Source organism: Lytechinus variegatus, chromosome 1 (genome assembly GCF_018143015.1).
Source record: "Lytechinus variegatus isolate NC3 chromosome 1, Lvar_3.0, whole genome shotgun sequence".
Taxonomy (NCBI): domain Eukaryota; kingdom Metazoa; phylum Echinodermata; class Echinoidea; order Temnopleuroida; family Toxopneustidae; genus Lytechinus; species Lytechinus variegatus.
In genome coordinates this window covers 27,753,538-27,773,122 of record NC_054740.1, presented here as the reverse complement: position 1 = coordinate 27,773,122, position 19,585 = coordinate 27,753,538, and the positions used below count along the sequence as shown (strand labels likewise).

The 19,585-nt window shown below is 36.7% G+C and overlaps 1 protein-coding gene and 1 long non-coding RNA gene across 2 annotated transcripts; one reads left to right on the top strand and one right to left on the bottom strand.

The window, feature by feature from the left end:
• Nucleotides 1-3,849: 3,849 nt before the first annotated feature.
• On the bottom strand, nt 3,850-9,170 carry LOC121430066 (WSC domain-containing protein 2-like). Its single transcript, XM_041627342.1, is given in 6 exon segments — nt 3,850-4,241; nt 5,634-5,906; nt 7,525-7,626; nt 7,629-7,700; nt 8,253-8,430; nt 9,087-9,170. Coding segments are annotated over 6 exon segments (1,101 nt in total).
• Nucleotides 9,171-9,217: 47 nt separating this feature from the next.
• Nucleotides 9,218-14,836, top strand: LOC121410433. The gene is made up of 4 exons (XR_005969335.1): nt 9,218-9,480; nt 11,515-11,881; nt 13,202-13,301; nt 13,991-14,836. It is a non-coding gene; the product is annotated as an uncharacterized LOC121410433 (long non-coding RNA).
• The last annotated feature ends 4,749 nt before the right edge of the window (nt 14,837-19,585 follow it).

Below are 19,585 nucleotides of genomic sequence, written 5' to 3'. Positions count from 1 at the left end.
AAAGTCCGACAGCCAAGTGCCCGACAGGAATTGGAGAAAGACGGGGACATTAATCGAGACGAATATCGCAGGTAATATCCAACCACAGGTATCCCCCAAAATCCATAAACCGAGCATACCACTTCTACCGATCGTAAGTATTGTGCCAAGCATTTTGCCTATATTTCATCACCTTTAGTGGGACAGACATGTCACCATGTTACTGACTCATCCTTTGCCGATTACATAAGGAATGGAGGTCTATTAACTGAGATCTTGCGACGTTACAGCTCTTTTCACTTCAGTACCTGTCGACAAGGCGCTGAGGATCATTCAAACTAAATTTCAGAGTATGAACAGGATATGCTTACCAGTGGATCACATCGGGGAGCTTTTGGATGTCTGCTTGCGTAGCACTTTTTTCGCTGAAAATGACATCTACCTTTGACTATCCATTGGAGCTGCGATGGGATCACCAATCTCCCAGCATTGTTTGCAATCTCTACTACATGGAACATTTTTAGCAACTAGCTCTCGAGTCGGAATCTCATCCTCCAGTTTGGTGGTATCGTTACGTCGATGATACCCATACTAAGCTCAAGAAAGAGTTCTCGAAGGATCATTTCAACTATAGGGGAAGGCGGGGTAAGTTGAGCATAGGGGCAAGTTGAGCCACCAGCCCCAGGCCAATAAAGAATGAGTCAGAGGTTGTGGTGGTGTCATGTATTGAAGACCCATAGCATAACCCCTAACCCCACCACATTGTTTTCCACTTTGAAACAAAAAGTAGTTTTTTAGAGGGAAAAGTATGAATTTCAGCCAAAAAAGTAAAAAGGAGTGTGAAATAGATAAGTGCTTTATACACACACACGTCTTTAAATATAGTAAAGACATAATAACAACATTGTTAGTCCAGGTATGGATCTTCATTCTTGTTATAGTCTTTTATATGATGGATGCATAATAAATGTATGGATACAAAATTATCGCACTAAGTTCGGACTGGGGTAAGTTGAGCCAAACAGCATGGGGCAAGTTGAGCCATGGTAATTCTTATGGTAATGTATCTAAAACAAACCATAAAAATCGATTGTAATGCAGGCTGAAAGGAGCAAATTTACATGACTGCTCTTTTCCTTTTAAAGGACTTAGTATTTATAGAGAATTAGCAAGTGAAAAGACTTTAAACAAAAAATTGACATGCTGGTTCCCCCCCCCCCCCATACATTTTGTACGTAGTTTTTGTGACTCAACTTACCCCAGACGGTGGCACAACTTACCCCATATATGGGGCAGGTTGAGCCATTTGACATCGGTTTTTTTCAAAGGTCACGATGACTTTCAGTGTGGGGGTAGAAAGTTATATGTAGGTGAAAAACATTTCCCAAGAATCAAATTTAAAGGCAAGGTACTTATTTCTACAATAGTATAGTCATATAAATTTTTACATGCAAAATGCAAAAAGTGTCACAACTTACCCCGCCTTCCCCTACTGATCCAGGCATTCAATTCACCACTATGTGTGACGTACGATCATCAACATTTCTTGATGTTTTAACGATTATTCATGATAGCTTGGATGTATACCTGAATTTTCCTTTATCATAATCACCCTCTAAAACATAAGCGTGGCGCGATCAAGACTATTCCATCGTGCAGAAGGGGTCATAGCAAATCCAGAAATCGTTTCTGAGGAAAAGGCTCACATCAAACAGTCTGTTCTCAAATCCTCCGTACGTCGCTAAGCGAAAATCTCTTTTATCCGAAACACTCACAATAATGAATGTCTGTGACCAGAAACAGTTGCCAATGCGACAGTTTGATTTGTTGAGCCCAAGGATGCTGATATGTTGCATGCCGTCAAAACAGAAGTGTACCCCCTCTCTTTTGAAAGTGAAGTTTTTTTTTTCTTTGCTTGTCAATTTTTTCCTCGGTAAAATGGCCCCCCCCCCCCACCTTGGAAAATCCTGGATCCGCCCCTGCCTTTAACAGAATTTAGCGACTTAAAATTATTTTCTATTCCCCCTGAAAGACAAACTGGCATCAATTTCGTTTCTTTCTCCTCCTTTTAGTAATGTCTGAAATACCTTAAGTACAGACTTCCGATAGATTCACATTCTTTTTCGACTCTAAAGGACCCCGGGACACGCTGCAGATTTCCGCGACCCTCCCCCTCCCTCAAAAGAAAATATTAGGACAAAAGCCCGAAACATACACATAAAAAATATGGTCGAATCTTTAATAGTTCAAGCACTTTGGTTTGTTACGAGATATTTCTCGGCAACCTATTCAAATAAATGTAATAGATTCAAATTGAACACATATTGAGATTGTTGTCCATTCCCATGATTGATTTCACAGTTTGAGACGCGCCCCTTACACAGCAGTTGCAATGTAACCCGCCTGTCGGGCTCCAAAATACTTCAATCCTAGCCCGCTACAAGCGGTAGAAACGTTTGGAATATGCATTATGCAGAAAAATGGCTCTGTATATAATTATGTCTTATCAAATCTTTGAATACACTGGACCTGTCGAATTCTTTTGATTTTCCAAGAGTCGTGAAAAATGGTCCAACAGATGAAGTTTATGCCAAAGCGATTGCCATACAAATTTATAACTGACACTCTAGCAGCCCAGTATTGCCTTACGATAACATTATTTGCCTGTATAATTCATGTGAAAAAGTTGCAGATAATTGTAAACTGTTGTGTTTAGTATTATACATTATGAAGTCGTATTTTATTAACCGAGAAATTTTACTCCAATAAAGCGATTTTTATTAATACTTCTACGTGTATGTTTAATGAAATTTCGTGTAAAATCTTAGAATTAGTATTATTTTGGGATGGGTTTAGTTAACCCGATGCTACCCTAGATTTTACTTTTAGGGAGTACCATTGTCTAAACCATTCATCAAGAACAATGAATCATTAATTATATTATACAGTAAAGAAGCACTATAAAAATTAGCATTCCATAGAAGAAACTTATGGTTTTGCCATGGTCAAACCATGCATGGATAGATAGATAAATATATAGATAGATAGATAGATAAATAGAGAGAGATAGATAGAGATAGATGGTTCATTTGATGAATATCAAACATCATTGTGGCAAAGCCGAATAGTGATGCATTTTCATACTTAACATGAATGAATACATGAAAAGGAAATACATACATTGAATAATGGTTATGATATTCATTGTGGAATATGGTATATAACTATAGTTTTATAGACAATCATTTGTGAATCATGGATTTTTGTATGGTAAACCCATAGTTTTTCTTTCAGAAATCTTAATGGTGGACCAAGGAAAGCTATGAATTTCCCATGATAGCCATGGTTAATTACCGTTCTACCATGGAGTGACCAAGGGCAAACCATACTTTGTCAAACCATTGTTTTTTTAATATTGCTAAATGCGTCCCCGTTGCAGATACGAAAACTGCCCAGTATCATGGGTTCCTTTCCGATTCGTCCAATTGCTGATCGTCAACTATCATTTGGTCTACCATCATTTTGTCCACTCACCACATGGTCTACTTTCATTTAGTCTAATGCCATTCCATCTGATAGCCAGTTGGTCCAATGGTTATTTGGTCCACATACCATGTGGTCTAATTAAACTAAAGTGTTAACTGTGCAAATGATTGAAAATGGGTATTATAACAACTGGTTTTTAGACGAAATTGAAATAGACGAACTGGTGATTAGACGAAGTGATGACTGGACCAAATGGTTATTGGACCAAATGGATGTTAGAGGAAATGTTGGTGGACGGAATGGCATTAGACCTAATGAAGGTAGACCATGTGGTGAGTGGACGATTTGGCAGTGGACGAATAGGCAATTTACCCTATCATGCCGCTAGAAGACATCAATGTTCTTCAGGTAAACAACCGGTAATGATCTCTTGTGGAGTTGAAAGAGTGTTGCGTTGACAAGTTTTACGCTGTCAACTATTTTCTGGTGCATTTCAGGCGTGAAAGGGTCAGCAGTAAGATAAACACGTGTCTGTCTTCCGTGGTTTCCAAGCGAGGTAAATGTCGCTAAGGAGGATGGATGTTCTTGAGTTGCACACATGATTCGTTCATGCTCCACTGTCCGATTCAGAAATGCGACGATCTCCGTCAACACCCGGCGAGTGTCAGATTCGAGTTCTTCGTAAACGACGGGAAGGAGTGGTTTTTTGCTCTGTAGCCAATGCATATTCATGGAATTCCAGTTTTTTAATTGCTCATATACAAATGTCTCCCATCCTATAAAAATGAATGATATAATCAAAACATATGAGATTCAGAGTTTCTGATAAGGTACTATAGGTTCATCGTACATTTTTTTGTGTGTGTATGTGTTATTGTTGACGTATTTAGTTGTAGCATGGACATGGTCAAACGTTTATCACGTTTGCGGCAGCAGATCGAAAATTATTTATGTGAAAATGACATAAGCAAGCTACGGCACGATGACATTTGACGGGTATATGTTTATTCCATTATAATCAAATACATAGCTGTTAAGTTCACTTTTTGAGCAGCCGAACATGACTGTGTATGAGTAAATAGAGTCGAATACAAAATGAAGGTGGGGTACTTTTGACCATCTTCATTGGGATAGGCCTTGTTACAACCGATAATGTCGCACCAACGCATAATGTCGCAGATATATGCCAAGAGCGTCCGACGCATAATGTCGCAGTCAACGCATAATGTCCAAGTTTTTCTAACGCATGTCACATGTCGCAGCAAATTGTCAACGCATAATGTCACAACGGTATTTTCTTCAGGAATCGAGCTACAGATAAGATATAAAATATGCTTTTACTTAGTATTTTGAGACACGAGAAAGAGAATGAAATTATTTGGAAATCAGGATTACTCTTTGTATGGATATTTATCGGTTTATTGCAATTTCGTCTCCTTCCTTTTTCCCCACTATCGCATGGCCTGATATCATTTCGTCTACCATTAGTTAATCAACTATCAACATAGTCCAATCACCGGTTGTCCGGGGGGGGGGGTAATTGTCCTAGAACGGGTGATTGGACCTATTGGTGATTGGACCCATGGCAACGATACCAAATGATTGTTAGCCGAAATGGGTTTAAACAAAGTGATAGCGAACCAATTGAAGTTAGACCAAATGGAACATGGACGAAAATGAGAGTACACCAAGTGATTATTGGACCAATTGACTATTAGACCAAAAAGTAATAGACGTAATGATATTGGACAAAGTGGATATTGGACCAATTGAAAAAATACAATTAGACTAAATGATAATAAACAAAGTGTTATTAGACCAACTGGCTATTAGACGAGATGGTAATTAGACGAAATGGTTATTGGACTATGTTGATAGTTGTTGATATGTTGATTTTCTAGTTGCAATTTAAACTAGAAACCAGCACTGGTAGTGCAGTCACTATATATGCAAGCACTGGAAGTACTAAATTAGCACTTCATTTTTTACAGTGTATGTACCAGTTCAACGACTTGTTGCCACAGCATTTGGGGCTCCAACATGTCTAAAATCATGATATTTTTCGATATGGTTAAAATGGTTGAAATGGGTTGGGCTTAGGTTCCAGTAACCTTCAGAGCTGTTGCCTCTATTCTAGAAGTATTATATTGATGTTATAAATGTCTTACCTTTTGATTTGAAAAACTTAATCGCGTCCACTGGAGACCGGTGCGATTCGAAGATCTGTCTCCGGAAGGCTTCGGCAACGATGGCCTTGAGTGGATTTCGAATGAGCATGATAGCAGCCTCGAACCTGTCTCGGTCATGCAGATGTGTCTTCACGCAGATGGTGTTGTGATTTTTGTAGTCTGCGTTTCCTCCTGGGAAAACTTTGTTGTCAAAATTGAAGTGATTACGAAAAGAGTATGCATCCGTGTAGTAAAGAAAACTACTAGCTGTCACTATTGAAGACACCATAATTATCCCCAGGAAACTTATGTCCACAACATTCCGAGGATAAAGTAGTTCGTAGATTTTGATGACGGAAAGTCCGTCTATACAGGAATCCCACACCCACCCCCACCCCCTCATCACACTGTAAAAACGTCGTGTAAAATTTTGAAGGAGAATGAAACCATTGGAACAAGATAGCTTGTGTGAAAACAGAAAAATCAAAGAAACAGATCAACGAAAGTTTGAGAAAAATCGGAAAAAATAATGGGAAAGTTATGAGCATTTGAATATTGCGATCACTAATGCTATGGACATGGCAAATTGGCAATGCGGCAAAGATGTGTGATGTCACTTGTGAACAACTCTCCCCATTACTTTAGAATATATTTCACTTGAATTGCCTCTTTTATCACATCTATCCATAAATCATGTGTTCTTTCTACATGAGGGCATGTAATAAATATTTTTTTTAAGAATACATCATGGATAAAGAGTTTGTATCATCATATGAAAAAGCAAAAAGAGACATTTTGAGGGTATTTTATAGTTCACCAAAGGGAAAGTTCATCAGTGACATTAAACATCCTTGTCGCACTGCCAATGTGAGGATCTCCATAGCATTAGTGCTTGCAATATTCAAATGCTCATAACTTTCTCACTATTTGTCCGATTTTTCTCAAATTTTCTTTATTCTTATTCTTTTAATTTCTTTCATTTTTCTGTTTCTGCACAAGCCTATTTGTTCCAAAGGTTTCATTCCCCATTAAGCACGTTGTTTAAGCCCTTCACTCTAACAACTATTTTCCACAGTCCACAGGGTTCTTTACTTTCAAAAAGCACACTGTATAAACATTTACAATTTTTCAGACAAACAATAAATAAACATGGTATATACATAATTCATAATACATAGAAATGTAGTCAAACTGACTTATTATACAATAAGTTGTCACAGCACAGCCAGATCAATTGGCAAGAAAAATGAGGATACATATATCTAAGAAATAAACACTGGTAATAATTATGTTTGTTACTGTGACAGATTGTTCGAAAAGGTTTCTGATACGAAACCGTTTCTTTCTGAACTTATTTGCTCTGAAATTTGTTTCATAAGTATATTTTTCCATTTCATAATAAAGTTTTAAAGCCGACATAATTGAGGTAAATGAAGGTAACTCTTTGGCTAAGTATATCTCTTTTCTTATGATCATCATGACACAGTTAAGAGCATTATTATTTGTACCACAAAATCCAAACAACTTGTTTTCATTCGTTAACAGCTATTAAAACTTTTTAAACAAGCGTTTAAACTTTTTAAAGAAGTTGTTTAAAGAGTTTTAAAAATTACAATAAAAATTTAAACAACTTCTTAATAGAGTGACAGGCTTAAACGATGTGCTAATTTTTAATACTTTTAATCAACTTTTTTAATCAAATCATAACCTTCAACAATGACAGGAGATGGCATTTCCTTTTGGGGGGTTGGGTGTATGTAGAAAATCAAAGTTAAATTCCAACAGGAAGACAGGCAAAAGTAAAAATGACTATTTAAATCATCATATACGTATATAGCAGCATCATATTTGGCCTAACTTTGCATGCGGAAACAAAATAAATACACTTTACCTTTTTTCGACAATGGCATATTTCTCTCTGCTGTCCAATAAATACTGCCCGTATGTAGTCCTGTAGCTTTTTCTATCAGTTCTCGCGTCCATGTATTACCGGACCGGGGTACGAAGCTAACGCAACGAGCGGGAGTGAACCCGGGGAGCCAAAATGTATCGACGAGCATCTTGCGTCTGCAAAAATAATAGATAAATGGATTTCATTTTTATCAATTTTTGGCATTGATTGTTTCATATGTGGGAAAATCATTTTGACTGAGATACGTTTGTCAGTAGGTAAACCAACTCGAACTATGAGATTTCATTTACCCCAAAGAATGGAATGCTGTTCCTTCTCAAGAACCATCTGCTCTTGTTGCAAATTCATCGCTCTTTCGACGTCGACACCCCTTAAATAAGGGGGAATTTTTAATGTGCGGCGCAGAACGTTTAAAAAGAGTATAGAAAATCTATTTCAAATGACCTTCATGACATATAAGTCTCTGTCGAATTTTGGTAAACCGGAACAGTAGTTTTGTCTTAAGTTCAGAGCCGTACAAAAATGCAAATATGTAGTTTGTTCAAAGTCGAGGAAGACACTGTTTTTTTTTAATTCACCAAAGTTCGACAAAGACTTCTTGATGATTGCTCTTTGTCATGAAGGGTATTTGATAATATATTTTGTTTTTTCTTGAATTATTTCTGAATCGAAGTGTGAAAACCCCTTACTGTTTTTAGTTATTTTACCTGGAACTGAAGTTCTATAAACAGACATAACTGTTTTTCCACCACAATGATGCAACTTGTCGCCAGCACAATTCAAGTCACAGAGACTGCTGTCGACGTAAGACAGAAATTCTGAACTTGAAGAAACGTTCGTGCAGTAGCATTCATCCCCGCTGCTCAGTGCTGCGTACGTAAAAACCTGCGAAGATAGGGGATATCAAATACGAGTTATTCTTCGTTTCATAATTATCCAACACGGAAAACAGACACGTGCATCCGTACGGTTGTTTTATTGCATATATTGCATATTAGGCCTTTCAGTCAAGCAGACTTCTCTTGAAGGTTTGTTTGATTCGACCACCCGACCTTACTCAGGGGGAACAGCCGCCATGCCGAAGCGTGCAACAAAACTACATAGAACGTTACTTTTTTCATTCATTTATTCAAACAAGCTTTTGTTTTCTTTGATTTTCACAAAGATTTTCTTCGACAGAATCAATTTTTCCATGAACTGATATAAATAAGTCTGTATACCAGGTGGGTTTTGATAAAGCTGTTCAGCGACGTTACGAAAAACTGGCGATCTTTCTTAGGCCCAAAATCACCAATGATGATTTGGTGCGCAAATTAATTACAACGTTGGATCACCAGTCGTTTGTAACTTCAAATGTAACTTCGTAGTAACTTTCAAATATATTGCTTGTAGCTCCCTATTACAAATTGGTTGTTTCCTTTTTACTGACAAATATTAAATCGTATAAAAAAAAATGTATAAAAAAGGGATTCAAATTTAACAAATAGCAAAAAGCAGAATAAAATAAACAATCATCAAACTTTGTTTCTCACCGAACTCACCGATTGAATGCAAGAATCTATGCAAGTCTCAATCCTCATTTTGTTGCTGACGCCATGCAAGACAATATTGCCTCCCGTCGACATCTTCTGTTCCCGTCTCCAAACGCATGCGCGATTTTAAAGTGGGCCCGTTTCATAAAACTTTTGACTTGCAACTGTAACATCTCCCATATCTATGGCAAATCTTGTTATTGCAATGACAACTTGTCATAGTTGCAAATATCCGTTTCATAAAAGCAATGACAAATTGTTATCGTAAATAAAAATAATTAAATGAAAAATAGTTCGTGAACGAGCCTGATATGCAGCTAACAGCCGGTTTTTTTCTTCACACACGTCGTCTGCGAGAAAATTTTGATGGTGACAGAATTTACGGAAAATTTGAATCGGAGATGTAAGTACTTTCTACTTATCGTATTTATATAATTATTACATCATTTGATAAAGTAATAAATAAATCACTTCCGAAAGAATGACATTGATAATACATGTCATATTTCCATCGTTTTCTACGAGGTAAACATGCATTTTGCCCGGGATATCGTGGAGGTATCATCGAGATGCCGAGTGCTCGCTATCCCGGAGCTTCGGCGTAGTACACGGCAGTAGTGTTGATGTGTGTGGGGTGGAGCTCGAATGAGCGGCGTTGCGACTGTCTTGAGTTGCATCTGTCTTTCTTTCTGACTTAAGTCTTTAATTACCTAATTCAGTGCGATATGTGAACAGCTGTGTGAGAGTGAGCCTTTTTTTGTGGCTTGGGTTGTTGTGGGCGACAAAAATACAGTCAAGTCTCGAGAATCATGAATGGGTTAATACTAGATTGATGTTCACGCTCATGTTTGGCCTCGGCTTGGGCATGTTTTTTTTTTTAAGTTGAGGGGGCAGGGTTAACTTACACAAATATTGTACTCAAGCTCTGTAACTGTGAGGGGTTGTTTTTCTTATAGTTTTCAGGGGGGGGGGTGGCTTGCGAGTATAAAAAGTTTGGTGGCCAGACAGTAATAAAAAAAAGGCAAAATTAATTTTTTTTAAAGCTGTGAGTTAGCAAAAATTTGACCGGCAGGAAGTTGGTTGGATATTCGATATTCAAACTGTGAAGTTGGTTTGATATTCAGGTTCGATATTCAAACGCGTGTGAAGTTGGACGGATATTCAATATTCGATATTTAAAAATGAGGGGTTTTGAAAGCTAGCTAGGGGGTTTAAAAGGTGCAGCACGTCTCGGGCAACCATAAAATCACTGGCTTGCCCTAATACGAGGACTTTCAGGGGACAAAAGTCAGTGAATAAAAAGGTATGAAATTTTTTAAAATTTTATTTGAGAGAGGCCTAAAGGGTATTCCGACAGCCTAGCCTGGGTAATCACGTGTCCTAACTTGTAGAACTCGACTCGGGCAACAAGATAAGCCCTAACTTGACCCGGCGCATGCACATTTAGGGGGCTCAAATTAACAAAATTATAGGGAATAAAGGGCTACTTAGAGCATTTTTTAAATTAAAAAGAGTATTTTTTTCAAGGGGCCCCCAGGGATATCCCGACGGCCTAGCCAGGGTAACCACCTAGCCTAACTTGTAGAATTCGACTCGGGCAACAAGATAAGCACTAGCTTGACCAGGCGCATGCACATTTAGGGCTCAAAGTAACAAAAATGAAGGGAATAAAGGGCTATTTAGAGCATTATTTGCATGTTTTTTGTTAAATTCAATTGACCATTGACCCCCCCCCCCAAGAAAAAAAAATAAATGAATAAATGAAATAAAAAAATTGAAAAATAAATAGAATAAATAAAAAAAACAGGCAAAATATGCATATATATATTACCGGTATATATAATCTATAGAGGGGGGGGGAGTGGAATCTAGATCTAATAATAATGTGTGCATTAGAAATTGCACATGGCGTTTATGATAGACACAATTTATGTGCTGGAAATGACCGCATTTGTCAGGCCTCGGAGCTGAGACATCAAGATAGAGCGACTGAGACCAAGACATCAGGCTTCGAGGATGCAAATTCTGGTCCCGAGGCCAGCCTCGGTATACAACACTGAATATAGAATCAACATGCACTCTATACCCTACAAGATTGATAACAAAGACATATATGTGTTTCAACAAGAAATTGGTCAATGTATATCTGAATGGGTATTGTACAGTACGATTGATCAACCAATGATACGAGTTGTGTTCTGATATTTAAATCCATGTTCCTCTTTGACCAATGTTGTCAAATAAAAACCTTGCTTTGAGCATAACATCCTCAAGGTGGTCTGAAATTCTATTAGAAGGTACATGTACTCTTCTGTGGAATTTCATTTTATGCTTTGACTGCTATATCTACAAGTTTTATTATCAATATACTAGTGTTCTGAAGTTGATGTGTTTATAATCAAATGTTTTCATGTTTATTCTACTTAAAACATAATAGATGGAGACCAGCAGCGTGGCAGCAGGAGCAAATTTTGGCCGTGATGAGGCGTATACCACCATCAACAATGCTGCAATTGCAGTCACTACCACCACTGCTGCCACCACTATCAGTGCTGCTGATGCCACCACCACCAAGTCTGCCACTGCCATCACCATTGCCACCACCACTATCAAGCCACTCCTGACACAAAGCCCCCAAGTCCTCAACTGACCAGATATTGCAGCTGGAGAAGGATAGACCAGGAACTTCAAAGCCAGGGCTTTTTGGTCTCCTACAATAAGAAAAATGCCAAGGGCCCATCTAATGAACTTGTAGAATATTTGGCCACAGTTGTAGAAATGCAGAGACTAACATACTGCCACAGGTAAAAATCAATTTTAGATATGGTGGATAGTCTTTGAAATATGGGTTGCAGAATGAATATCAGTAAAATCCATCATGATGTGCAATCTGATTTAACCCTAAAACGGCGGTGGGGGCCCAAAAATTTTCATGTTAAATCCACAACATGAAAGATGGTGCCGCGTCATTATATGCCTTTTTTTTAAAGATTCATGAGTTTTCAGACAAAATTTGTGACACCTGGGTACCCGGTTCTGAAATTACGCAACATCATGTAAGTACACATGTCAGAATTGCTTTAAAATGTGATTTCATGAACAAATCCAATGCAAAATCTGTTTCTAGCTAAAATTCATAATTGCATCATACTGGTTAATATTTATTTTACTGATTAAAATCAATTAATTTCATGGTGTTTATGATCAGAAAATTTTGTCAACAATATAAAAAAGTATAAAAAACAAAGAAATACTTCAGAAAGGAAAAAAAAATACAGATGAAAGGGATTTGATTTTTATGTGTCTGAACAAAAAAAAACTTTAAGGGATTTGTTTATAGATTTCCAGCCAACTTCTAATTTCATGCATGATTTAGTAAAATATATTTATTAAAAATAAATTTAAATAATTCTAGAATGATCAAATATACAATTTTTTCATCTGTGGCAGGCATTTTGCATTTCTTCACAATTGCACAATTAACGGTCGATCTTGAGGGCCCCCACCCCCCTTCCGCCAATCTTTCCTGCCTCAAAAATACCCTTGCAGTCTTATTAGGGTTAGATTATGTTTACATTAAGCAAACATAAAATTCCTACAATGGATTTCAGTGGCGTAATGAGCCAAATATTTTGAGAGGGCTAAATATGGCGGATGGAACAAAAGTTCTCCAAAGATGTGAGAGAGCAAAATTTTTGAACTTCTTAATACAGAAATCAAATATTTGGAAAGATTTTGATGTAATAATATTCAGTAAATACTTCTCTATTTTACCCTTTCCCGTTCCCTTTCTTATTCTCCTTTTTTTTCTTGGTCGTGAAACAGGGGGGGGGGGGCATGGCCCCCATCTATACGCCAGTGAAGGATTTAATACTTTTTGCATGTACGATGACGATGCTCGCTCTCCCCCTCACCCATCCTCACTATGTGTATATGTGTGTACAAGATAAATTATGAGGAATAATTGCATGAAGTGACGTTTCTCAACCAGAGATTCCTTATATATTATTTACTGTTGCATGTTTGCATTTTTGTTCATATTAACCCATCTTGACCCCTTTACCCCCCCCCCCCCCTGACAAAAACCTACTTTTTGAAAATTTCAATTTAATTTATTCCTTTAGGTGAGGCTTTGTCCGCAGTTCCGGAAAGACAAGCCATGCCAAAATCAACGACTGAAGGGTTTGGAGCGCCAGGCAAAGAGCCTAGAAATGTGATTTAACCGTAAGTTAAACTTATTTATAATTCTGATTCATTTTGGCATAGGAAGTAAGTCACATAACAATTTGAATGATTTTTGTCTTCTTGATTTGCTCTTTGTCAAGAATCCAAATTTTAGAATTAAACTCTAGGTTTGAGGTGTTGATGAAATTTTTTTCAGCTGCAAAAGTAACAAACCAATATCAATCATTGGTAGATAATGTGACTTGCATTCTCTTGCCAAATTGGTACATGTACATGAATATTCTGCATTTCTATAATGATTGACCCCCACCACTACCACCTATAAAGATGCAACATGTCAAATTACTGTCAAACTCACTTCATGTTTTTAATTATTAATATTCCAGTAAAGGAGTAAAAGGACTCAGAAAGATTACCCGAAGAAGCTCACAGAATTTTTTTTTTCTGGTAGACCCTTTACATTCATTTGATGAATTGAGTTCATACAAAATCAACTGAATATAATGAGTACAAAATCCTGTTAATACATCTTACTAGATGAGGCTATTCTAGTAAGTCATCCGGGGGGGGGGGGGGGTGCCTGAGGATCTTGTCCATTTGGATAAATCTTGCAAAGTATCAAAAGGTGCCTTCACCCCCCCACTCTATTAAGGGTTAACAATGAAAGTGAAATTAGGAATAACTTTAGTATCTTGCTTTCATGCATTATAAATTAATTACTATTTCAGGTACTTCAATCACATGAACAGTAGCAGGAGCAAAAACAGCAGCAAACACACAGGAGATGTAATGACTACATTGACCAATACCAACAACTACAGCAGCATCAACAATATCTGCAAAAACCACACTGGCAACCTCAACAACATCAAGATGTTCAACAACCACCTCGGGAATTCAACAAACACATCAGCAGAAACCAACAGCAGCAAAAACAGCACTTATGAAATGAATCTTATTGAAACTCAAAAGCCAATGGCGCAACATCTTTTACAAAATGAGACATCATTTATTCATTCTTTTACAGGATAAAGAAAAGCTTTTTTGAAAGAGTAATTTTGCAGGAACACAATGGATGTTCCTATGTATCTATTTATTGAAATAAATTTTACTTTAAAAAGAAAGAATGATGATTCAATAAATATCTACTTTTTATTTGTCAATGAGTAAAAATACCTGTATTTTCTATTTAGAATGACAAAAAGCAATTTATCAAATCAAAATCATCAAAAAATTGAGCAATATGGCTGTTAGGCCCTCCAAATTGTTGATATTTTGATGAAAAAGCTGTTTCTGCTGCAATATTTGATGCAACTCAAATAGTTGCGTCAAATATTGTGGCAGAAATTGTCATTTGCCGCTGAAAGTATCTGCGGCAAATATTTGACGCAGCTCAAATAGCTGCGTCAAATATTGCCGCAGAAATTGTCATTTGCCGCTGAAAGTATCTGCGGCAAAGTTTTATGAAACGGAAACTTGCCGCTGTTTTGAGATTTGCCGCAGAAACACAGATTTGCCGCTGAAAATGGGAGTTGCCGCTGCGGCAAATGTTTTATGAAACGGGCCCCTGGACTGTCTATCTTGTCCCATGTCAACCATGTTTTATTGAAGGCTGCACATATTAATATCAGAAGGAAACAAATATCGGAGGTAGATTTTAATGTATCATAACTAGAACAAATCAATCAAAATCAAGACGCACACACCCTCACACGCCCTCATATACATATATATATATATTTATATTTATATACACTGTAAAAACTGTGGTGTTAAAACTGACACCAATTGGTGTTAATAGAGGACCACACCCTGAGGTGTTAAAATTACACCCTATAGATAACACCAAAGAGTGTAAATGCAACAACCAAAGGTGTTGTAATAACACCTATAGGGGTAAAACTAACACCACCTATTTAACACCGGTGTAAAATAACTGGTGTGGTCCTCTATGTACACCGGTTAACACCACAGTTTTTGCTGTGTACATACCGTGTGAGTAAACACCTCACTATTCCCCCAATTTTAGAAGAAAATATATTTCACGAACACACGTTTATTTTGGTATGAAAGAGTATCCTCTCCCGAATATTTGTGAAACCATATTAATGTGGTATGTGTTAACGTTTGGATGAATTGCAGTGATGTAATTTCGATTTGCGCAAAAGTAAGGCATGACTGCAATGACTGCATCTAGATATCAATGATGTCATCCTACAATGGTTGCATTAAAATCCAATTCAAAACACCCTTTCTATAGTTTACATTATAATAAACACTTTTAGTATCAGTTCTCAAGTTAATTTCATTGAAAAGGGATTTTGAGATATGTTTACTAAGTCATGTTTTTTTTTCTTTACTCAAACAGTACATTATAGATAGATATTACATTATATACTGTATATAGTAATGAGATAAGGCGAGGCCACCTCAACAGATGACGTAGGACACCATTATTCGTCCTGCGACAGCTGTTGAGTTGGCCTCGCCTCATCTCATTATGTTTCATATTCACAACTCAACAGTGTTTGGTACAAGTAAACTTATCATTACACTATATATATATATATACAAGCTGTTGTACATGTATAACTTTACACATTTATATATATATATATATATATATATATATATATATATATATATATATATATATATACACATACATGTATATATATATATATATATATATATATATATATAGTTCCCGGCAGAGACATTTTTTCGGCATCACCAATTTTTCCAAAAGGGTAGATGGCTCTGGGAACCTTGATTTAAGCTACGCTTACCTTTGTTCTCTTCATCCATTTCTGTCACACTATATATTTGTGTGTGGGTGTTTGCATTATATACATATATACAGAGAGAGGGGGGAGCTATTACCAAAACTGCTTAGATCAATTTTCACCAAGTTTCAGTTACTTGTCAAAATCTATATACTAGCTCGAGATGATAACACCAAGGAAAAGTTGAAATTCCCATCAGAAAGATTCAAAACTGGCCAATCAAATCTACAACATTTCCAAATAGTCTGGTCAGTTAGCGAAATTATGTGGACACGGTGGACAAAAGCGTGATTTTTTCTCCAGACCTTTGTTTATGTATAAGAATTAAGAATGGGGTATGCTCCAAAAAATCTGGCTGCAGGAACAGTGAAAAAATGGGTGAAAATGTCAGAATTTATGAGTTCAGATTTGTCTGATATATAGACTAGCGCTAGTGCAAAACTCAATAGCAGTGCATTATTTTGCATTGGATTAGTTCTTGAATTCAGACCCTTTTTGAACAGATCTTCTGTTTATCCTTGCATCTCAATGCACCAAATATCTGAATGAAGATGCTAACCAAGCCGAAGGGTGATGGTGGAGGGGGTTGAATGTTGGTGTGTATGTACATATTTTGGTCTTGGATAAAGGTGTGCAAGACACATTTTTTGCATGTGTTGGAAATTGTGTTGCCATGGTAACAGTGTATTATTGCAAAAATAAGGTAAAAATCTTGCAGTTAGAACCACTTCCTCTGTTTTTAACTGATTCTCATGAAATTTGGCACACACATTGATCTTGAGGTGAAGATGTCTAAGACACACTTTTGTGTGTCTTTCAGAAATCTTGTTGCCATGGTAACAACATATCATATGGTGAAAATTGGGGAAAAACTTACAATTCAAACTGCTTCATCAGTTTCAATCAATTCTCATGAAATTTGGCAAACACATCGGTATTGAAGTAAAGATGTACTACATGTAGGTACTTTTTGTGTGTGTTTCAGAAACTGTGTTGTCATGGTAACAAAATATCATATGGCAAAATTTAGGTAAAAATACTTGCAATTTGGACTACTTTATCAGTTTTGAACCAATTCTCGTGAAATTTGGCTGACACATTGGCCTTGGGGGTAAAGATGTGCAAGAACCTTTTTTTTGCATTTGTCAGAGAGTGCATTACCAGGGTAGCCACATATGATAGCCAGAAATGTAGGAAAACTTATTGTGGATCAAACTTCTTCCCTTGTTTTTAGTCAGTGCTCATAAAAATTGGAAGAAATATTCATCTTAGGGTAAAGATTCATATTAAATTCTAAATGTCTTCTCTGCATTAAAATGTGGGGGTATTAATCACCTTCATTAATATTTCTGGGTTTGGGGGGAAGGGGCAGGATTAGTCCTTTAAATCTGACATCAAAGAAGGTTAAAAGGCAGTGGCCATTAGAAACATAAAAATGATAAACACTCTTAAAAAATGCATCCCCTTAAGGGCATATAGGCTGGAGGTACACTGGGTGAATATGAAACCTTCCGCTGAAGCAGAGGAGTTCCAACACTGGAAAGCAAAACAAAATGTGTACCCCTTCTACTTTCAACAGCTGATTTTCCAAACCTTAGTTCCACCTCCCCAAGATGTGCACCCCTCCCCATACCACTTTTAGTTCTACTTCCCCATGCTCAAACCAGTCTACACTTTTGTCCCTCAGGGGTCAATGCATTTTTAAAGCTAGACATTACTCTTTTTTTGGGGAGGGGGGGGTCTTTAGAAAATGACCTCATAAAGATTACAGTTAAAGGATTATGACTAGGAACTTAACCCCCCCCCCGAAAAAATAGGGGGCTGATATACTTTTTAGCAGAAAATCCCCCCCCCCCCTTCAAAGGTAGAAGAGTCCTTTGCACTTCAGACCATTCATTTGAAGTTTAATGCATTCTGATTTGATAAAAAAAAATGTTTACAGTACCCAATTAACCATTGTTTATTTATATTCTCCTACTCAGTCTTTTATTCATATTCATATTCCGTTCCTACTCTTTCTTTTTAACTTTCACATCACTCTTGATTTTGAGCTTCACCATGCCATCTCCTGCTTCCTGTCTCTCTCTAAGTATATTTTTTCTGACATATTTTAAAGTGTACCTTTAATCATGCAACTTATTATAGAAATATAAATATAAACAAAAATCACTACACTTGTTTTAGAAATTCACTTGCAAATCCATGACTCAGTAACATACCATATCAAAAATATACCTATGTGCACAATAGATTTTAGCCTTATATTTTCTTTCATTTAATTTTTTTCAGTATATTTCTGTGACAGCCCCTGCTTCATGCTTCAAATAAAACATTGATTAATTGGACACCGGAAACACCGGAGAGTTTAAGTTCCTCATGGTCATGGCCTTTAACATTCTATATTTTTATGTTGTCAGTTTTTAAGGACCTTCTCCGCCCCCCCCAAAAAAAGCCTATAAATATTATTGAAGGTGATTAATACCCTGCGCTATTATATGACGTCATAAAGGGGAATCAAACCCAAATAAACACTTGTTTTTAGAGGAAAATGAAAAATCAGACAAGTTTATAGGTCAAAGTTTGAACAATATCGGACAAACAATAAGAAGTTGTAAGTATATTAAAGTTATAAACATTGGTATATCACTATACCCATGAAGACTTCAAATTGACCGCATTTGTGATGTCATAGTGATGTAAGAAGGCAAGGACAACTCTTTCATGTACTGGAATACTTAATTAGCTAAAATTTCTTTATTTCAAAAGTTTTACTTCAAATTATATCTTTCTTTCATGAGGACATAAAACATACTACCGGGTTTATATTACGGCCCCCATGGAATAGGGATTTAGGAGAAAACCAAAAATCCTGATAACTAAGTACTAGTCTTATGGGAAAGTTGTCCTTGCGGCCTCACCCCTTGTCATAATTTACTTACCCAGTTGCCAATTTGAATTCTACATACTAGTAGCCTTAGCGATCTTAATTTTAAAGCAGCCATAACTTTATTTTGCTTGTCCGATTTCTTTAAAACTTAAAATGAATATTTGTGTCAACTTTTATGAGCACAGGCTGAAAACTGAGAAGTAGACTGATCCACAATGAGTTTTCCCCATATTTCTGGCTAAATGTGGTTACCAAGGCAATGCACTCTCTGACAAAAGGTTCTTGCACATCTTTACCTCAAGGCCAATGTGTGAGCCATAATTATTTCATGAGAATTGGTTCAAAACAACATAAAAAACTGATGAAGTAGTTCAAATTGCAAGGTTTTTACCTAAATTTTGCCATATGATATTTTGTTACCATGACAACACAGTTTCTGAAACACACACAAAAAGTGCCTACTTGTAGTACATAATTCAATACCAATGTGTGTGCCAAATTTCATAAAAACAGTTTGAATTGTAAGGTTTTTTCCCCCAATTTTCACCATATAATATGTTGTTACCATGGCAACAAGATTTCTGAAAGACACACAAAAGTGTGTCTTAGACATCTTCACCTCAAGATCAATGTGTGTGCCAAATTTCATG